The 23,196-nt window shown below is 41.8% G+C and overlaps 1 protein-coding gene across 3 annotated transcripts in view; it reads left to right on the top strand.

Moving 5' to 3' along the window:
• Nucleotides 1-3,504: 3,504 nt before the first annotated feature.
• The window catches only part of LOC135502474 (organic cation transporter protein-like), a 45,902-nt gene continuing 26,210 nt past the window's right edge, over nt 3,505-23,196 (top strand). Inside the window, exons 1-5 of one of the 3 annotated variants that reach the window (XM_064795323.1) lie at nt 3,505-3,651; nt 10,296-10,371; nt 10,640-10,682; nt 16,498-16,886; nt 17,722-17,950. In XM_064795323.1, the coding sequence (XP_064651393.1) occupies nt 16,563-16,886; nt 17,722-17,950 (553 nt within the window). In that variant the 5' untranslated portion in view covers nt 3,505-3,651; nt 10,296-10,371; nt 10,640-10,682; nt 16,498-16,562. Of the gene's footprint in view, nt 3,652-10,295; nt 10,372-10,639; nt 10,683-12,350; nt 12,532-16,497; nt 16,887-17,721; nt 17,951-23,196 lie in introns of those variants that run through there. The other 2 variants (XM_064795322.1, XM_064795325.1) reach the window with 2 other exon arrangements.

Genomic DNA, 23,196 nt, shown 5'->3' with positions numbered 1-23,196 from the left:
AATTCCAGCCCAAACGCATTTAAGCTTAAAGCCATGATGAAAAACAGGAAAATAGTTTGATGTCTCAAGGCTAGCCAAACAATCAGGCCAATGTTTTCGTCATCCAATCATTTTCGCAATAGGCACCTCGCATTTCGTCCCTTTTGGGGACGAAGTATTGGTCTACATACAACACCGCAGTGTCCGGCGTCCGTCATCGTCGTCGTCATCCGTCGTCTGTATCCTGTTTCAAAAGCAATAGAACGTTTCTTAACCGCTTGGGCTATGAACTTGAAACTTTGTACACAGACAACCCCAGGTCAGGTGACCTCTGACACTGACTTTTGATCTGATCTGATTTTTGACAAGGCCACCAGAGGGCCAAAAGTTAAAAAGTGCGATATTTCGCTTATAAGCAACTCGTTTTCGCTAAACATATTATGGTAGATACTCCTTGCAAGGATACATCACATATCATAAGGGTTTTTGATTTGACGTACTTTTTTTAAGGTTGCAGAGGTCAAATGGCGTAAATTGGCCGTTTGTGTGTAATTGTGGCACGTTTCTTAACTACTGAAGTTATGAACTTGAAACTTGGTACACATGACTCCCTCCGTCAGATAACCTCTGACTTTTCAAGGTCGCAGAGATTAAATGGCATGAAAATTTTATTTGACTATATACTATAGCACGTATCTTAACAAGCATGAATAGCTATCTACACAGTGAGCACAATGGCCCCTGGCCTTTTCAATATTATTGCAGTATGTTTGTTCTTTTTCTCAGTAGGTCGAAATGATTCGCGCTTGTACGAGCTAGGGATATATTTATTGCCGAGTCTGTCATGACCAAGGACCCTTACTGTGTATAGTAGTCACTTGAAAATGGCCAAATTAGCCCTCCCCTCCTGCGTATATAGTCCCCCTTGAAGACGAAGCGTCATTTCCATTGATCGTCGCAGTTGCGGGGGAATCAAGCGCCAGCAGCGTGCGTCGGAAAAATCTATATCAGCACCAAGTCGTCACAGGGTAGATACTAACTCCAGGAAACGCCTTACTAGAGCATTGTTCCAGGTGGAAAGAGTTTATGCAAGGAGAGCTAACTCGGGTCAAACCGGAGTCAACATCGGAAAAGCGCGATAATTCCTTTTTCTGTTCAATTTGTTGATGGAAACTACTCACGTAGAATAATAGGTGACTGGGCAGCCGACAGCTGGGTAATATTGCCCCTTAATAATGCCAATTGTCCTTTACGATTCTGGTTATGATATTTTTCTTTAATTGAGCTGACTCTGTTTGTGACATTTTTCTCTACTTGAGACTCAGGTTGTGACATTTGTCTCTACTTGAGACTCTGGTTGGGACATTTGTCTACCTGAGACTCGGGTGGTGACGTTTGTCCCTATACCTCAGACCAGGGTTGGGACATTTTTCTCTACTTGAGACTCTGGTTGTGACATTTTTCTCTACCTGAGACTCTGGTTGTGACATTTTTCTCTACTTGCGACTCTGGTTGTGACATCTATCTACCTGAGACTCTGGTTGGGACATTTGTCTCTACTTGAGACTCTGGTTGTGACATATGTCTCTACTTGAGACTCTGGGTGTGACATCTGTCTACCTGAGACTCGGGTTGTGACGTTTGTCTCTATACCTGAGACCAGGGTTGTGACATCTGTCTCTACTTGAGACTCTCAGATTGTGACGTTTGTCTCTACCTGAGACCCTTACTGCAGAAACACAAACAACAAAACCTTGCGGCAAAGACAAAGCTGAGGATTTTCAAATCGAATGTGGAATCCGTCATGCCGTATGGCTCAGAGGCAATGCGAACAGCCAGAACGGCAATGAAGAAACTCCAAGTCTTCGTCGACAGCTAGGATCTCCTACCTCAAATGGACAGAAGGACCTGTCGAAAAGAGCAAACGAGGATGCAAGCAACAGCTTAGCAATAGCGACAGGACGAAGCCAGTCCACTGCGTCCGGAGTGTAGGCATACTATGGTGTACCAAAGGGTTCATAACTACTCATATTCCTTTCTAAGCCTCATGAAGTTTAACATTTTGATAAGATGCAAACACCTCAGGGGTCACGATGCCCAAATCGTGTAAAACACTATTTCTTTTAAAGGGAGAATATAGGCAGCAGCTAGGCAAGCAAGATAAAGTTACACAAAGCCGCCAATAGGGGTCTCTCTCATCTCACAATACGTTAATTTTTTTTTTTATTATCATCTTTCCCGTTGAATGGTAAAAGGAATTCTATTTTACGACTATTCCGATTATTCGGGGAGAGGGCTTAGTATGCTTCGGTACATTGCCATCATCTGAGGATACGCTTTATCAATGAATTGTCAATTATATAATTGCGGTGGTACAATATGATTACTGTTGACGCAGAATTGTCATTTCACATCAATCACGAGTAGGCCTAATGTTGAACGGAATTGGAGTAACGAGAATTGTACAGCAATAATTGCCGCCCAAATGGAAAGAAATAATGTTGAAAGGAAAAGGCGTGGTTATTTGGTACACCCAAGGAAGTTCTATAAAACTTCCTACCTTGGTACTCCATGGTCTGGCTGTATCTTGTGTAAATCTTTTCAGTCAGGGTATTTCAGTCATTTTTAAAGACCGGTGTGACAGCGGATATAGTCCCCCTGGAGTCATAATCCGGTAGCATTGTATTTGACCAATTAAGCAGCATGATCTATTGTACCGCTAACTCTAACCAAAACATTTAGCAATGCGGGCTATTGTTACACGGACTATCAGCCCTAGGACTACTATCCCTTGCACACCGGTAGGCCTAAGCTGGTCGTTTCTGGTTATAAAACGCTGTAGTAATTGTTTGTTTGGGGAAACTATGTTAAAAGGATTGTTTACTGGGGTAGCAAGGGTTATGATCATTTGGTTTCGATAAGCACTTTCTTGATTATGCCAATGACTATTTTACTTGATCCAATTAAACAATTATTACAAAAACAATTCATTTTAAATATGTCTGACTCAAGTCTTCTGTCGGCTTGAGTTAGGACAAGAACCCAAACATCCTCCTCCACGTTTCATGATCATCCTGAGATCAGTTTTTTTTTACCCAATACAACACTGCAGACACCTGAAATGGTCTACCCCCCCCCCCCCCCCCCCCATTGGGATCCAATACAGCCGCCTGAGCAGTATAAGTCATGTTGTACGGTCTTATACTGACAACCCGGCATCATCAACTCTCGACAGTCGAAACGGCTCCTGGCCGGTTTTTACATTATTCATGTACATGTATTCTATAGGCGTAAGTCGGGCAATTCAAAGATAATCATGGACTGTATATACTTATGACTCTGAGTAACAGCATTCATCGAGGTGCTTCAGATGTTGGTACCGGGTAAAGTTTCAGGGCCAAATCCGCGAAGTTACTTGCATACGGGGTTGAAATATAAATGGGAGACAACATTTATAGTTCCACTTCCTAACACCAGATGGCAGCAGGTCGCTGGAAAACCCATTTTATACAGTAAGCATGACACTGCACTAGTTGTGTTTGCAGTTACATAAAATTCCACACAATTCCGCGATTGAATAACCGACATTTTTGGTGGACTGTCGCACTCCAGGTTGCGGTTCGACTTGGGCCGCATGGATCATCAATACAGGCACTATCAAAACATCAAAAGGTGAGTAGCCTGCTACAGTCCATTCGTGTTATGTCCGCATAAATTCAAATTCTCGGAAGGTATTAGGGGCCTATTGCAACTGCTTACTAACTTGGCTACATACATCGTGTGTTTCTTGTGCATATCATGATGTAATACCAAGTGCACGTCGTTGCTACTGACTGTTGCTAAGCATCAATTATAGACATGGCCCGTTGATAGCAGGTCAAATCACAGAATTTCTAAGATGATAAGATGCCAACGAAAGAGCCCCTGATAAAGTCTTCAGTGACCATAAATGTTGTAGCGAATTCTTTTCACCTGTAATGGACAGATGGTGATCCAACAACGGTCATGCTAATTCCCGACCTACCCCGACTTTTCCCGACATTTCCCGACTTGCGGAAAATGCTGCCAAAATATAGTGTATTAATCATCAGAATATTTATATTTGTACTGTTTACATACATATACAGCACGTCTGTTAATTTCAAGACTTTTGAACGATGCTAAGTTGAGCAAAGCAAGTTACATCTACCCAACCGACCGCAATTTTTTTGCAGGTCGGTAATCTTGGTTAGTTGTGGTTGTCGCTTCTTGTAAACTGTACATGCATATGGCCTTGTCTGAATTCAATGGAATTCATATGGAATTGTCTGATTCCAAAAATATGAAATTAAGTCCTAAAAAGTTTATTCAAGGTTAACCAATCCTTCATTTAGTCCATTGGCAGACGCGTGACGAAGGTAGAGGTGTGGGGTCATGCTAATTCCCGACCTACCCCGACTTTTCCCGACATTTCCCAATATTTATATTTGTACTGTTTACATACATATACAGCACGTCTGTTAATTTCAAGACTTTTGAACGATGCTAAGTTGAGCAAAGCAAGTTACATCTACCCAACCGACCGCAATTTTTCTGCAGGTCGGTAATCTTGGTTAGTTGTGGTTGTCGCTTCTTGTAAACTGTACATGCATACGGCCTTGTCTGAACCCAGCATAAATTAATTATTGGAGTTGATTTGCTCAACTTAGCATCGTTCAAAAGTCCTGAAATTAACAGACGTGCTGTTTCTGTATGTAAACAGTACAAATATAAATATTCTGATGATTAATACACTATATTTTGGCAGCATTTTCCGCAAGTCGGGAAATGTCGGAAAAAGTCGGGGTAGGTCGGGAATTAGCATGACCGGAGGTGTGGGTCCTTAGGCAAGACACTTGGCATGTGCACAGAAGGGTCACTAAATGTGAGGCGTGGGTCATTGGACAAGACACTTCACTTGGTAGAAGGGTCACAAAGGTAGTGGTGTGGGTCCTTGGGTAAGGTACTTGGCATGCAGAAGGGTCACAGAGTGTGAGGTGTAGGTCCTTTGACAAGGCACTTGACTTGTTCTTGTTCCCGCAATTATAAGGCCGGTGTTCCTCATGTATATGTAGGGCCTAGCTAGTCACTCGGTCACTCGGTTACTAGTATGTCTTCAAATGAAGCACATCCAACGTGTGGCTAGTTCACCCGTGCAGCACCCTGCCATTCTGATTGGGACCCGCGAACATTGGGGTAACACCCTATTAAAGGAACCCACGAAAATAGCATCGCAAAGCGGGCATTGCCCCTCAGCCCACACGCGCTGAAGGTGACAGGAGAGTAAGGTTGGCCAAGTGGACTACGCGCATAAGACAGCTGAAACTAAAGTAGTTTGTGAAAAAGGGACCTTTCGGCTGATGAGCATCATATAACTCAATGATGAAAATTCAGGCATCAATAGTTATGGAGACTTGCTGACTTTGAGAACCGATGGGGTATTGGGAAATGAGCTGGGACAGGGCGCCAGTTCATTCATTCCAGGCGGTGTAGAGTGATGACTGTCCGTCTAGACATTCCCACTCCAGTTTTTTATAATCCATAGTTTTCCAATACCCGAAACTTTCAGGGCTGCATTGAACATTTGGGTCACGTCATTGGACGTGACTTGACAGATTATTGCATGATGGGAACATGCTTCGCATATTGATTTGCGAAACATAAAACCATATTTTGTTTATTTAGCTATGGATGGTGCTGAGAATTTTAGGAATTACTCTGAACAATCAGTATGTTCGTGATCATTCTATAGCTTATCTGCTTTCTTGGCATGGTGTTTATGTACAAATATTCCAGGACACCAATGAGCACTGGTCCATTGAAAAAGAGATGGGAGGCCCAATCTGGGAAACGTTGCCCGCTATCAACTGTCCACGTAATAGGATGATGGTATTACCTTTAGTCTCGCATATGAATGATGGTACAGTTAGCACATAACTGACCAATCAGCTATTTGCTGGCTCTGTTAATGGTGTTAGCTGATTGGTCAGTTATGCGCAAACCGTACCGTCATCCTATCCGGGACTGAAGTTCTTAATAATAATAATAATGATAATAATGAGTCTTTTATATAGCGCAATTCCGTGACACTATAGTTCTCGCTCAAAGCGCTTTGGGATATCATATTATTACCCCGGTCTCCACAGAAATCAATCAGGGGTTTCAAGGAGCAGCCAGAAGGTGCTCACTTGAACTCGACCAGTAGGGGAACCAAGCAGTGATCCGACCGGGAGTCGAACCCACGACCTCCTGATCATGAGGCCGACTCTCTTCCACTGCGCTACCGCTGCCCCGCTGCCTCAGACTGAGTGTCGTATTGTTTCACGTCTGATTAACCCTTTCATGACACTTTTAAATTTCTATCTTCTATTGATTGTTGACGTCAGAGTGGACACACTCCAAGGGAGAATACAGCCGTTCACACCCTTAAGATATACAGTCATAATCACAATTGACATCCTGTAACTCGTGTCATTGGCGTGTCAATAGTGCATGTCATTTAATGCGCTACCCAGCACGTAGGTCGTGCGTAAGTCGCGCATAAATTACGCGACACACAGCAAGATGAGCGTGTCACTGCTGTGTCATTGGTGCACAAAGTTGCACGTCACAGACGCGAAGCAGGACAGATGTCATTTGTGACTTGGACTGTAGTATTCCGCACCAACAAGAGAATAAATGAAATACACTACGATCATGTTCACACTAAAGGCCTACTTGCAGTTTATATAATCAAAAATCATGTTTATTAAACCCTTCAGCACTCCAAATGCCTGTGGACGCCCGCAGCTTTTTCCCTCATTTCAAACGCCCGTGGATGCCCACAATCAGAGTTACATCTGCTGTGAAAGTGATGAATCAAAACATCGTTCTACTTGAGCTGATTTTCGGAGCAGAACTTCTGCTCAGTCATGGAGTTATCCGTTCCTGACGAGTAATACTACAGATTTCATGTTAAAGAATTGCTTACTTTTATGAATGTATATGAATTTATATGAATTTAAGGCATGTATATGAATTTTTAAAAGGCATTTTTCTGGAGGAACAGATGGAAAATATACTAAACTGCTGGAGTGGAAAAGGGTTAACCGAAGTGCTGTCAGTACCGGCTGAATGAGCAGAATTAATTCCCACATTTATAAAACCTTGTATGTGTAGACTAAGACGCTATTTGGCCAGTTGAATTATGCTCGTACAAAAGGCCTACATGTAAAAAGAGTGTTTTCATGGTCAACCGAACAATGATTGTCGTGCCTGACTGAACTCAATCAAACGTTGTCACGGTCAGTTTCACTTTCCTTTCTTTTGTCTGTCCCTCCAACATGGCTGGTGAGGACGTCACCTGTATTTAGGTGTAAGTGAAACAGGCGAAACGAAACTGGCTAAATAGCATCTAAACAGTGTATCATTTCGCCCAAAACCTCAGCTGCGATCTCCGTTTTGGCCTCGATTTAGCTCTGCCCCTTGTGGTGTTTGGTGAGACAAACAACGGACGATTTTGTCTCACCAGTTTGTTTGGGCTTTGACCAATCATGAGTTTCACCTGGAATGATAAAGGCTCACAGTGGCTTTTGGCATTGTCTGAAGTTGGTTTAGGTCCTCTGTTGTGTTCTGAGTGTGTGCATGTGTTTTGTTTGGGCTCTGGTCAGGTCCTCTGTTGTGTTCTGAGTGTGTGCATTTGTTTTGTTGGGGCTCTGGTCTGGGCTTGGATCCACTCTGCCAACCCGGACTCTGTTACACCAAGAGTTAGCAGACCGAGTAACTCTGATAGTTCAGAATGGTTTCTATTCTTTATATTTGCTTTTTATTCCTTCCTCGGGCAGTCTGATTCCAACATGTTCACTCACTCTGTCTCTCACATCAGTCCCCTCAATATTTATACAATATAGCAGCCCCAAAATAACCTTTTAAGGAGGACTATACAGGACTCAGGAGGAGAGGGGCTAATTTGGCCATCTTCACGTGACTAATATACACAGTAAGGGCCCTGGGTCGTGACAGATTCAGCACTAAATATATTCCTCGTACAAGCGTGAATCATTTCGACGTGCTGTGGGATGTGAGAGACCCCTATTGGCGACTTCATGTAACTTTATCTTGCCTGCCTAGCTATACTGCCAATATTTTCTACGCCAATGTTAAATATTTGAAATTTTGTATTTGAATTTGAAAATTTCAAATTGTGTGATTTTGAATGCCGTTGTGTGGACACACTAAAAGATATACAAACTTCATAACCAAGTTTTTGCACTACAACACTGTTGACCATGACTGTGTAGAAAAGCATTTTTATTTTCATGGCCCACCAGTAATTACGCAAGGTGTAGGCCTTAATCAATCTTACATATCTCGTGACCGAGAGACTTTCCCTATCATCAACGTCATAATCCTTATATCAAGTCACATGGGTATAAACCTTTGACCCTCAGTCTGACGTACACATATTTCATAACTCATCAGTGTATAATTCCCCAAAAATATACCTATTTTATCATTTACTCCCAAGACTCACAAGGACAATATTATGATATCATGTTCGAACATTTCTGAAGTTATTCTAGTGTCAGTTACACACAAGAATCAACAAAAATGATTTTTAATCGAAGATTTGAAATTGTGATTTTACGTTAAACGTAAATGTCCGCATTGAAATTTGTTTAACCCTGTGCTCTTGCCTTTCGTGCCCCTTTGAAATTGTTTTGTCTTGAACGTATAATAGGGTTATTAATGACCTTATCTGCCTGCTATACTCTCCACCAGTGACGCTAGCTTTTTACAATCCATTTTGCTTGCTGGCATGTATTTGTTACTGATTCCCATATTCTGGCTCCCACCGAAGCCAATTTCGCATATAACCAGGATTCAGGTGCCATGGTTTTCACACAGTTTAACGATATGAGAGGGCGCCACATGTCCACAGAATATGTTTTTATTGATTGCTGACCCTCCCCCCTCCCTGCAGAGCATCTTCTGCATTTCAAACTGCTGAATTCTGCCCCTAAAAGCCATAAATTTAAAAGTCAAGGTGTTTGTCCTCTTGTGCTCCAACAAAAAATAATAAAGCATGGTGTTAAGTATCAAAGACATTTATGCATCTCATTTTAGGATGTATACTGACTATGTAAATGTACTCTACATCTATCTACCCTAAGTGTTGTTAGTTTCGATTTCACAGCAGGGGTTCAGAATAGCTGCGCGTACACCACGAAATATTGGTGGACCAATTGCACTTACACCACCACATTGCTGCGACAAATTGGTTCGGCAATCCATTGCCAATACAAATTGCCGGGCGAATTTGTCCCATCAAGCTTGATGGTCCAAATTCGTCCGGCTTGTTAAAAGCTCGGCTTTGTCGTGGTGTACGTGCTAATGGATCGGCAATTAGCTAGTTAGATGGTTCGGCGACAGGTGGCGCTTTCAAAATGGCGCTTTCTGCTTATTGTTTGCACGCCATCTGTTGCCGGATTTTATATAGCTGCAGCGCTGGTGTAAGCGCTTGGTGGATTTTCGATGGTGCGGCATTGGTTCGCGAACCAAGATTGGTGGTCTATTTTCAGGTTGTGTACGTGCGGCTAATAACAGGCATAGGCCCTGAGCCAATCAGTTATGAAGGGGCCTTGGCCTGTTCAATACGCATTGTGCTTGGGGCTGTCATGCCCCTGAGAGATAATGAACTGATGTTAGATCGGTGATTCTAGAATATGTTGGCAAATTTTTAAAATAGGAATCCGCTAATACACACTGCCGTAATGCAGTTATGTTAAACGTGATATTCATGGTATTTGTATGTCAGTCCACACAACGGCAATGTTGAAATTTATATTTGGTATGCATTTTCGCGTTTGGACATTTTAAAATACAAATACAAATTCAAAATTAATGAACATTGTAGGCCCAATCACCAGTGTGCATGTAAATTATTTTTAAGTTTTATGATTAAAACTGGGGGTGAGAGTGCACGTGAGCTTTTTCTCTGATGGGGTGAGACTCCGATGATCTCCATTCTAAAACCTTTCCTTATCCTTACTACAGATTACACTACTTCAGAAAGGTGCATCGGTGTGTCTTTGGAAAAGCCTGATTAGGGAGTATGGGGGGGGGCATAGGGTGTGACCTCTGATAAACTAATTCTTGTTGTTGTTACAGATTACACTACTTGAGAAAAGTGCATCGGAGTGGAGTGTCTTCGGAAAGGCCTGATTAGGGAGTATGGGGGGGGGGCATAGCGTATGACCTCGGATTTGGTGAGCCTCAGATAATATCCATTTTTAAACTAATTCTTGTTGTTGTTACAGATTCAACTACTTCAGGAAGGTACATCTCTGACTCTGTGTCTCTCCAGCTAGCGTTCTGAGACCACCCCATGCCCAAGTAAGTCAACGAAAACTTTACTTATTGTCAATCATCCTATGGTGGAAGTTTCCCGGGCAGGTTACTAAGTGTAAAAGCTGCTCTGCTTTTAGATATAAAATCGCTTTTGAGATTTTCTCTGACTAAAATTGATATTTTAGAGGTATTGGTAGAAAGTGCATAAATGGGTAAAGGAATTGATACCGAACTAGAGATACTGATATGACGAAAAAAGTTTTATGAAACCCCTGCAGTATTGTTATAATTTTTATCATATTCTTTTTTCCAGGCTTAATATCTGTGATAAACCATCTGAAGCCACCCATTCCCGGGTAAGCCACTTCAATTTACCAGTGAGACTTAATTGGGTCACAGCTGAATCTCTCTTAGAAATACGGTGTTGAGCGTTTGAAAAACCCAAAAAGTTTGCACACCATAGAGGCTTTTTGGCCCAAAAAATTATTAAAAAATCCTTTGTAGTTATTCGGAATATCAAAAACCATATTTAGCTCACCTGGGGAGCTTATGTCATCACTTCTTGTCCGTCGTCTGTCAGTCTGTCCGTCTACAACGGTGGCACGTTCCCTCACTGTTGAGTCTAGGAAGTTGAAACTTGGTGTGTGGATGTCTTATGACAACATGACTTGACACACAAAAAATCATCACCATTTTGACCTACTTTCTAGGCTCCAGGCGGCCATATCATTGAAAACCTTATTTTGTCAATATGTCATGAACCCCCGATAGCCAGAACCATGAAATTTTTAACTTTTTAAAAGTTTACAGAGGTCAAACTCTAAAAATATCATTAAAAGTGCCACATTTTGTCATAACAAAACGTCAATTTAACCTCCAAATTTACGATCACGATCGATCGTAAATGATAGATAATAAATAATAGAACGTAGTTGGGTTGTATTCAACTTTAAATCCATTTAACAATGTCAATGGCACTTATTTTGTCAATTGATGACTATTTTTGGGTCATGATCGAGGATTGTAAACTTGTTCCGAATTTACTCTATAGTGTATTGTTTGAAGCATTCTTTGCTTAATTCAATCAGGTTCATTCATCTATTACTCTAGTTTCACCGATCTAGGACCCTTTCATTAATTACTTCAAAATAACACAAAGTCCATTGTCCCGTGTCCATTGGACAACTTTGGTGTCACTCGCCTATTACAGTACAGTAGCAACTCTCTATTAAAGGTCACCTGCAACACTCTTTACCTTAGGGAAAAAATGATAGGGCATAAGATAACAAGCACAGTGGTGAAAACCGCATAAAAAGCAAACTACCCATCTTCAGGTTATGGCAGGTAGAAAATTCAAACATTCCAGGTGGTGCAGGAAGGACAAACTGATGATGTAGATTGTGCTGTACTGAAATAAAGTTTTTTAGAGTTTCATGCCTATATTTTAAAATTGCACATTTACCTGTTCCCTAAAAGCTCATACCTGTGACAAGGTAATTAAAATATAAGCATGAAACTATCAAAACTTTATTTCAGTACAGCACAATGTACATCATTAATTTGTTCTTCCTGCACCACCTGGAATGTTTGAATTACAAACTGCTATAACTTTAAGATGAGTAGTTTGATTTTTATGCGGTTTTCACACTTGTGTTTCTTATGTTATGCCCTATAGTTTTATACCCCAAGTTAGAATTTTAATAAAAGCATTTCAGGTCACCTTTAAGGACACCCTCGGGACTGACAAGTGCTGTCCTTAATAGAGAGTTGTCCTGATTAGAGAGGTCATATTGAATGGAAACACCAAATTTGGGACCAAAACTAGTATCCTTAATAGAGAGGGTGTCCTTAGTAGAGAGGTATCCGCTAATGGAGGTTCTACTGTATCTTAATTGTGTATTGAATTGTATAAAAATAGAAATTTCTATAATATCTTGTATGGCTTGACCTTAGAATTCAGAACCGGAATTAGAGCGGTGAATCTAGTATAAGTTTATCTAGGGACATTTGACACAATGGTTCCTTGCCAAATAGGGTGAATATTACAACTGTACTGTCCATTCAGAAGATTTGGGATTCGTCAGAGTGCTAGTAATTTTTTCATGTCGGTCAGGAATATATGCAGTGGACTGTGTTCCCTCTGACGGTGAAGCTGTCTGTGGACTATTGGTTTGTAGTTTTTCACCAAGATGGAGTATAATAAAGGTAAAGGGTACATGAACATGTAATACTCTGATTACATGAACATGTGATACTCTGATTACATGAGCGAGTGATACTCCGATTACATGACATGTAATACTCCGATTACATGAACATGTAATACTCTGACTACATGAACATGTAATACTCCGTTGACATGAACGTGTGATACTCTGATGACATGAACATGTAATACTCCGATTCATGACATGTAATACTCTGATTACATTAACATGTAATACTCCGATGACATGAACGTGTGATACTCTGATTACATGAACATGTAATACTCTGATTACATGAACGTGTGATACTCTGACTACATGAACATGTGATACTCCGATTACATGAACATGTAATACCCCGATTACATGAATGTAATACGCCGATTACATGTACATATGTCATACTCGGATTACATTACAAGGTGTTACAAGGTTATTTATTAGCGTTATCTTAAACGATGTTCGAACTTTTTTTTAAAAAGTCGTTCGAGCAATATGATGCAAATCCATTTCCCGCGTCTCAGTCGATTTATCAAAGCAATAAATCGGCCAAATTTGAAATTTGACAACTTTGCTGAGACTTGATATGTGTAGTATTTGTGTAACTGACCTTACAACAACATGTTTACATTCAGTAGGTTTTTACGGAATTGGAAATTTGTAGGCCTTTGACATGCAACCCCTTTTGATCACATTAGGCGAGATTGTTGTGTGTGGTGTAAATAGGTGGATTGGAATGAGACCAAAATGAGGATGGGTCTGAGCGAATTCCAATTTTGTTTTAATATGTTGTTTTGTTAACTGCTCTTAGACTAATAGTCTAAGCACTATTTTGATTGTGAGTCGATCATTCTAAGTTATTCTCCTCTAAATGTGTTTTCTCATGCATGAAATACATCAGTTCTTGTCCAACTAAGATGAAACTAGGCCTACAGGTAAGCAGTGTTCAGGTGTTATACAGTGGAACCTCCCTTAGCGGACACCTCTCTGTTTAGGACAACCTCTCTATTAAGGACAGAACTTATCAGTCCCAAGGGTGACCTTAATAGAGAGGTTCTACTGTACTTGTTGAATGGCTTGGAATTGACAGACTGACTGGCCCCTTGGCGGCCTGGACCCTTGGTGCTAATTCCCGAATAGGAATAACCTTAGAGTAACCAGGAATAACTCTTCACAATACAATACATGTGATCCACATGCTTTCTTAAGCCTGTAGCACACTAGCCGCCAATTTCGGCGTTCACAGGCGTTTTTTGCCACAAGAGTCCTGAACGCCTGATAAATCCCTAGTCTGCTACGAACGGCGTCGGCGAACGCAACTTGCCGCCACTTGCCGCAACTAAACGCCAAATATCTAACATGTTTGATTTTTGACGCGTGTCGCCGTGTTTGAACGCCAGAAGAAGCCAGGTGTGGTACGGATTGCCACCTGAATTGGCGTCAGCGGCGAGGCTATGGCCAATCAGTATGCGTCTTGATGTCACATCATTTCAAAATGGCAGCCTAAAGTGGCGGAAAAGACGCTACTGGACGCTGATTCTGGGCAGGTGTGCTCTGACCGGGATCCACTGGCCACCAACTTCGGCATCGCGAGGCGTCAGCTGAACGCTCCTTGTCGCCAAAGTTGGCGGCTAGTGTGCTGCAGGCTTTAGGCTTTGGCCATACTTTCGATAAACCAAAATAAATGGACATAAAATGTTGATACATACTTGGGTGCCACAATCAGTCAGGTCGATCGATAGTTTTTTCAAACCACTTGTTCAGCAAATGTAGTTCTTGAAGCGAATTTAAACGTGCTTGAACCAGTTCGTATTGAGACATAGGGTGGTGCATTAACCCTTTAGCACTCCAGCGTTTTTCCATCTGTTCCTCCAGAAAAATTCCTAAAAAGAGCAATTTCAACATAAAATCTGTAGTATTACCCGTCCGTAACGGATGACTCCATGACTGAGCAGAAGTTCAGCACTTTCACGGCAGATGTCGCCCCTAAATCGCTGGCATCCACAGGCGTTTGAAGGAAAAAGCTGTGGGCGTCCACGGGCATTTGAGGGCTGGAGGGTTAATGTGTATTGAAACAGTCTTTTTGCAGTTCTCATAGTTCTTATCTTGGCGATCTTCTAATTTCAATAATAGGCAAAGCATTATTGTGCCAAAGTCGTGTAAAAGAACTACACGACTAGGCCTATAATTAATCACACTTGTTTTAACAACTTCAACAGATTGGTGATTAATTTCAAAAATGGGCAAGCCATTATACATTAGAACCTCTCTATTGAGGACACCCTTGGGACTGACTAGTGCTGTCCTTAATAGAGAGGTGTCCTGATTAGAGCGGACAAATTGAATAGAAACAACCAATTTGGGTCCAAAACTAGTGTCCTTAATAAAGAGGTTGTCCTTAATAGAGAGGGTGTCCCTAATGGAGAGGTGTCCACTAAGGGAGGTTCTACTGTACTGCAAAAGTCTTGTGAAAGGACCGGGCCTTTAATGGATATATCACACTTGTTTTAACAACTTCAATAGATTGGTCATTTTTCATCTGTCTTCATCACAGGTCGTACTTTCGGTTTAAGTGATTCAATGTGTTTACATTCCCAATCACGGCCCCAAAAAAAATGTCATCAATTTACGCAGTAAGTGCCATATGTTCATTAGATTTATCATTGAATGCAAACAAACTGTGTCATTTCAGATTGGAGATAATTGTTAATTTCAATGGCATTGCATGGTAGAACTATAATAAGCAGTATCATTTTAATCAGAAATACATTTATGAACTGAAGAGAAAAGCCAACAAATCTGATCCACCAGGACAAAATGAGTCGCATGTAGCTCTGAGCTTGACAGGTAGAGATGGACTGGTTGTTCATTTCACTGTTAGGCCTTTTTACACGAGGACAGTTGGAACCGGCTTCGAGCCAGCTCGAGGCGGGTCAGGATAATTTTTACCGTGTAGAACGAAATCAGAACCGTCTCTAAGTGACCTGACCCGAGGCGCGTTAGCACTGCAGTCTCGAGTCACTTGAGGCCAGATAAAGCCAGTTCAAGACGCTTAATTCTCCGTGTAGAACGGATCTGGCCTCGAGACACTTTGCACACAATACTCATTGTACTATAATTAGGTATTAGATGAATGAAAAGATGAGTCACCTGCACCACCTAACGAGGGGGAAGTGATTTAAATGGCCTAAACTGCCGAGGTAGGTCGATTCAATCCGTCTCCGTGTAGACAGCACAAAGCCAGTTACAGGTGATCTGGCTTCAAGTGGCTCGAGGTGAGGAGGGTTAGATCCCTCCTCGTGTAAAAGCAACTGTTGTCTGCCTTTTGTGAAATCTGAGAACATCTATTTCTTCTGTTATGTCCTCGTGTCATGTTAGGCTCATCTTCTGTGTGAAACGTGACTCACTTTGTTGTGGTGGGTCACAAATGTCAGGACGAAGTTGGCTTTGTACATCGGCGGGCAGATGAAAAATTTAAAACAATTATTTCATTTTCATTAATTTCGAGATCGGCGGATCTGCAAAATCGGAAAAAAACCCCAGCTCTCTGTTTGGTCAGAAAGTGTGCTTTTAGGAAATACCTCTCTGCATGGACACCTCAATAAGCAGGACACCAATCGCTATTAAGGACACTGAGTTTGGTCCCAAATTGGCCGTTTTCACTCAATTTGACCTCTGTCATCCGGACAAATCTCTATAAAGGACAGCCACTGGCAGTCCAAGGGTGTCCTTGAAATAGAGGTTTTGCTGTACCATGGAGAATCTGTTGTCCTATCAAATAAGGGGGTTGGGCGATCCTGGTTACCTTTACCCCAGGATCAGCCACTAATATGCGTTTTGATAATGTTTTGTTTCAAATAGTTGTCCTATCATAGCGGGGGGGGGGGGGGATGAACCTGGTTATCTTTACCTCGGGATCATCCACTGGTACACATTTTATGATTGTTTTGATAATGTTTTTCAGGTACTGGTATTTCAGAAAAGTTCATCTTTGAGTTGGCTGAGGAGGGAGAAAGGAGAAAAATAAACATGGAAAGTGCTAAACCGCCAATGTTCGAGGACCTTCTCGACACTGTCGGCCATTTTGGATTGTACCAAATACGGATCTACCTCATTTTGACGTTTATGGACGTCTCGAACAGCCAGTGTATGTTGTTTTACGTTTTTGGGAACGTCGTACCGGACTGGACATGTCTTGCGTATGAAGGTTTCGGAAATGTGTCATCGCTGCTGAACGCAACCAATTCGAGTTTAAGCAATGCAACGGACCCTTTTAAAGGGCTATGCAAGTATGAGGGGGCCAAGTGTGAAGCGTTTCATTATGATGGAAGGCTGAAGACTATAGTGACTGAGGTGAGCATTTTCATCCTTTAAACAGACCTTCTGTTGAAAGGCGCGCATGGCCAAATTGTCATTTTGGCCGCGCATGGAACTGCGCGCCTTGCTCTTCAAAAAGTTTTAAAATTCGCGCACCTGGATATCCCGACTGCAGCGCCGCCGATAGTCATATAATTGTAACTACATCACAGACTGTAACAGTGCACGCCATTGGTCAATGTCGGGGGTCACTCCGAAGGCCAACCAATGGAATCGCTCCTAGCATGGGAATCCGTGATTCTCATTATTATCAATCATGGCTGCCGGGCACAAGTCGCAAACAGCGACTTTCATGAATTGGGGATTTGAAAAGTTCCATTGGCAAGGCCCTGATTCTTAGTACTAGGCCTACAGTGTTGCGATAATTGCGCGCCTAGGCTATGAAAATAAAAGTTAGGTGAGTAAATATTTGCTCACCTAGGTATTTTTCAACAGAACGACTCACATTGGCACCCACGACATTGGCACCCACGAGAACCGTGGTACATTTTAAATGCCAATTTTGAAACAAGAACTGTCTCACTCATAATTTGATGATGTTGCAGTTGAAAAATGACAATACACCTGCAAGTGCTCTAATTTTTACCCCCTGAAGAGGGGGGGTTGATTGAAGCTCTCACTGCCAACGCCTGCCTGACTTCGAAATTTGCAAACGTAGTTCGCAAAAGTAGTTTGCAAACGTAGTTCCCAAACGTAGTTCGTGCGCAATGCAGAACCAGATAACTGGTCAGATGATTTTGAGGCTTTTCAAAAAACAAATGATGTCTTGAGGGAGTATTCTTCAAAATGACTCTATCCTTTCTTATTTCAGTGGGATTTAGTATGTGATAAATCATATGTGGCGCCGTTGACTTCATCTCTCCTCATGGCGGGCGTCCTTGTCGGAGCGTTCTCCTGCGGACAGATCGCCGACATGTTTGGCCGGAAAAAGATCATCATCACTGTTTGTGCCATGCAGATGTTATGCCAGATCTCCATTGGATTTGCCAATCCTTGGCAGGTGTACGCTGCCCTCAGATTTTTGACGGGATTTTTTGTCGGTAAGTGGTCTTCCCTTCTTCATCTTCTTCTTAATTTTTCGTGAGCCACGACGTCATGCTGAGCAGCTTGCATGTCGATTTCCGTACTGGCATTTTTGGCTCGCCGTAGGGGAGTCTATGCAATACTGCTGTGTCCGTCGTCGTCTGTATCCTGTTTCAAAAACAGTGGTACGTTTCTTAACCGCTAGAGCTATGAAATTGATACTTTGTACAAAGGACCCCCAAGGTCAGGTGACATCTGACACTGAATTTCGGTGCGATCTGATTCTTGACTTGGCCACCAGGGGGCCAAATGTGGAAACCTAAAAAGTGCGATATCTCTCTTATAAGTGACTCGTATTCGATAATGGTAGGTTCTCATAGCTGCCAACCCCTCCGTATTTTCCGTATTTAGTCCGGAAATGCGTTTAAAAAAACCCGAGTCCGGAAAATACGGATAACCCCTTTAAAAGTCTGGTTTCGAACTTTTTGCATTTCGTCATTTCGATTTTCGATCGTTTCGTTGATTTCTGTTTGCCAATGTCAGTCTCGCGCAACTATCTCGCATATTCATTTATGAGCACTGCACTTTTCTATTGCGTCTCAAGTTTCATTTTCTCTGTGTTGTGCCGTGCCTTCAACAATGGCGGATGTCTAACTACTCTTCGCGATTTTCTAGTAGATTTTCGCCGATAAATGTGAGTTTTTAATTGAGGGATTGTCATTGAGATGTCAAAACAGGCCGCTACAGCTGGTGCAGGATGTGGTGGGAAACAGCCGCGTCGTGTTCAGAGCTTTATAGCGGAATATCACGAGAAATGGCCGGAGTTCATGGCCTCCATGAAAGGTACACAGTATGCACGATGTACTGTGTGCAATACAAACTTCAGTGTTTCTCAAGAGTGATTTTACAGTTATCTGACTCACAACTTGAGAGTCCTGAAGGACCCCCCAAAAGTCCTGAAAAAGTTGAAATCTACAGAAAAAAGTCCTGAAGGGCTAAATCAGGGGTTGGCAGCTATGGGTTCTTCTAGCAAGGATTCATCAAATATCATATGGGTTTTTGATTTGACCTTATTTTCAAGGTCACATAGGTCAAATGGCGTAAATTGGTCGTTTGAGTGTAACTATGGCATGTTTTTTCTCCGCTAAAGCTATGAACTTGAAATTTGGTACACACATGACTCCCTACGTCATATAACCCCTGACAGGTTAGGGTTTTTTAAAGGTTTTTAAATCAGTATAAACTCCTACTGTTTTTACTTCTCTTGTTCGCCATATTTGTCTCTCACTTAAATCTGCACAGATTTTACCTTGGTAAATAAACTGTTCAATGGTTCATAATATCACATAATTTTGTTATCTTTTCACGCTACTAGTTCTAATATTTGCATACACATGTTCATTATTATCAATTCTTAGCTTAATTCTTATACGCATGTGCTTGTGGGAATTGAACACTGGCAGGCCCCCTAAGGACTTCACGTTAAGTCAGAATGCTAACCCTAAGCCCAATTTGCAACCTGTTCATTTAGTTTTCAATCTAAACATGCTAAAATCACAATCATGCTGTCTAAAAATAACTCCAGAGAGGAATTTTATGGGACAACCCCTCGGTAGTGAATCTGTAAGTAATATTTGTGTGTTCGTTTCTTGTCATACATGTAGGGGACTGCTGGCTACCACGCAATATGGCCCGGGTTCGATCCCGGGGAGAACCGGGGAGAACCCAGGATTGTATTTCTAGTTGAACCAGCATGGCTTTTCAAGGAACTAGAATTCCTGGCTCTTCACATCACGTAGGCTACAACGTACGAAATACTCGAGGGTCTGTCGGATGAGACTAAAAGCCGTGGTCCCTTGTACCCGAGTGTCTATGTCAGGGCAAGTAAAAGATGGTGGACAGTAGCCTATAGTGGACTCCATACCTCTGGGAAAAATCCAATAGGGTTACGACGCCGGTATAAATGATATGTACTCATTTTGGTCTTTGTAGTTTTCGTATCCGACAGCAAATAAATATTTATTAAAACTGAGGCAGTTACTTGCAGACTGGTTGTCAGACTGGTTTCAAATTGCTGTGGGACCTTATACCACAAGTAGAGTTTGAAGATACAGTGGAACCTCCCTTAGTGGACACCTCTCTATTAAGGACAACCTCTCTATTAAGGACACTAGTATTGGTCCCAAATTGGTACTTTCCATTCAATTTGACCTCTCTAATCAGGACACCTTTCTATTAAGGACAGTACTCGTCAGTCCCGATGGTGTCCTTAATAGAGAGGTTCTACTGTATTACCCTCATAAGACGATGTCCATCGATAATAAATGTTCATCAAGTAGTAGATGCATGTTGTTATTGCGAATGGATTTTTTGTGTCCATTCAGACGACGTTGTCATGGGTCTGGTGGTTGTGACCATTTTGCCCTACCTTCAAGTCAAAACAGATGTCCAGTATGAGAGAGTTCTTGGGGGATCTTGAACATAACCAACATTTCTATCGGGTGTGCAGGTCACAAACAGTAGGTCAATAGGATGGAGAGAAAAAATCAAAAAGGTTTCAGAAAGCCATTTGGTTTCGTGCACTCATAATCATGAAGAATGTCTCTCATATAGATCTATATCAGAGCCATTCTTCATGATTATTAGTGCACGAATTCAAAATCTATCATATCAAGGTTGTTGATCAAACAGCGTTTCAATCCTGTTTTTTTTGAAGGGACATAAAAACGCTTTAAGTCTTTAACCCTTTCGCTGCGGATGTACGCTTTTTGCGACCAAAAAAAAATTTCCGATCTGTGCGGATGTACGGAGAACTGCGACTTGGGAGAGACCTGAATCAGACGATGTTTTCAATAGAAAATTAGTACAGAAACTTGTCGCTAGGTGTCCTGCCATGTTGCTTACCTCTAGAACTTCCGATTTCTGAGTGAAAACTTCGGTGTTTTTATTCAAAGTTTAGGCGATATTTTGAGTCCAAAGTTTTGTAAACAAATTTAAATGGCTCAGTCACGTGTTCGACGAACTGCAGAATCAATAATTGATGAAATAGTGAATTCGAGGCATTAAAGACGAGTCTGATTAGTGATTATGATTCTGAACATAATGCCGATGTACACAGCGTGCATGGGGATGAAAGTGTGCGTGATTCAGGGTCCCAGGGGGGGGTGATAGTGATAGCCTGGGTCAAGATGAAAAATCTTGTTTTTTTCCTCGTTAATTAATATTAATTACCGTCAATTAGTTAATTAACATAATTTCAGGTAATTAACAAATGCATAATTTGAAAGTCCATGCTGTCCCCAACAACCTTTTCCAATAGTCCAAAGCTCTATCTCTTCTCCTTCAGGCTGTATATTGGCCTCAAAGTTACCTATGTTAAAATTGGCTTTTACAATATTTTGGGGCAGCAAAGAATCAACATTGAAATAATTTTGAGCGGCGAAGCGAAAGGGTTAAAGGCCTATGCCGTTTGTTAGAATTTGAAATTTTGTAATTTAATTTGAAAGTGTCCATTCCATATGAAAGGAACTCTCAACCCCAACCCATGTGAGCAGACAGAAAATTTTCACTAAGGAATAGTGTCTTTCCTATACCGCTCCATCTCGACACAATCTGACATTACGATCAATTATGCAACACTTTTGTTGAATCAATAGAAATGCACCCAATAATATCAATCAATTCCCAATTAGGTAGGCCAGTTAATAACCCTTGATGCATAATGTATGCACGCAAAACATTCTGGCAAGAATTACAGCGTGCATGGACCAAAATGGGGGCGACCCAGTCCCAACTGCCAAATCAATTTCTGCGCTCAGTATTTATTTATCAGTATGTAAAATACTGGCAATATCCGAACTACCACCTACACAAATTATTCTCTCATCGTAGCCCATTTCAGCAACTATCCAGCATTCCTCCTTAAGGCTATTGTCACCCTCTACTAGCCTCCTCAGACTTTTGCCATTCTCACCAACTCTACAGCATTCTCACGTAGAGTGTTGTGTTATTGTCATCCTCTACTAGCCCCCTCAGACTTTGCCATTCTCACCAACTCTACAGCATTCATACGTAGAGTGTTGTGTTATTGTCATCCTCTACTAGCCCCCTCAGACTTTTGCCATTCTCACCAACTCTACAGCATTCATACGTAGAGTGTTGTGTTATTGTCATCCTCTACTAGCCCCCTCAGACTTTGCCATTCTCACCAACTCTACAGCATTCATACGTAGAGTGTTGTGTTATTGTCATCCTCTACTAGCCCCCTCAGACTTTGCCATTCTCACCAACTCTACAGCATTCATACGTAGAGTGTTGTGTTATTGTCACCCTCTACTAGCCCCCTCAGACTTTTGGCATTCTCACCAACTCTACAGCATTCATACGTAGAGTGTTGTGTTATTGTCATCCTCTACTAGCCCCCTCAGACTTTTGGCATTCTCACCAACTCTACAGCATTCATACGTAGAGTGTTGTGTTATTGTCATCCTCTACTAGCCCCCTCAGACTTTTGACATTCTCACCAACTCTACAGCATTCATACTTAGAGTGTTGTGTTATTGTCATCCTCTACTAGCCCCCTCAGACTTTGCCATTCTCACCAACTCTACAGTATTCTTACGTAGAGTGTTGTGTTATTGTCATCCTCTACTAGCCCCCTCAGACTTTGCCATTCTCACCAACTCTACAGCATTCTCACGTAGAGTGTTGTGTTATTGTCATCCTCTACTAGCCCCCTCAGACTTTTGCCATTCTCACCAACTCTACAGCATTCTTACGTAGAGTGTTGTGTTATTGTCATCCTCTACTAGCCCCCTCAGACTTTTGGCATTCTCACCAACTCTACAGCATTCTTACTTAAGAGTGTTGTGTTATTGTCGCCCTACTAGCCCCCTCAGACTTTTGCCATTCTCACCAACTCTACAGCATTCTTACGTCGAGTGTTGTGTTATTGTCGCCCTACTAGCCCCCTCAGACTTTTGCCATTCTCACCAACTCTACAGCATTCTTACGTCGAGTGTTGTGTTATTGTCGCCCTACTAGCCCCCTCGGCTTTTGGCATTCTTGCCATCACCAGAGCAAAGTACCCCTCTCAAGGTAGATTTCGCTGTGCCCAAAAAATCCTTAAACATGTTAAAGGGTTACGCCATTTGTAATGGTGGTTCAGGAAAATAGAAATGCAGTTTTAAGGTATACACTACATACCATACTGCAGCCGTCATCCTTGCAATTTCGCTGAAAGTTTGTATGTTCAATCCAATCC

Source organism: Lineus longissimus, chromosome 18 (genome assembly GCF_910592395.1).
Source record: "Lineus longissimus chromosome 18, tnLinLong1.2, whole genome shotgun sequence".
Taxonomy (NCBI): Eukaryota; Metazoa; Nemertea; class Pilidiophora; order Heteronemertea; family Lineidae; genus Lineus; species Lineus longissimus.
The sequence above is the reverse complement of the archived record's forward strand: the minus strand, read 5'-3'. Positions and strand labels throughout refer to the sequence as shown.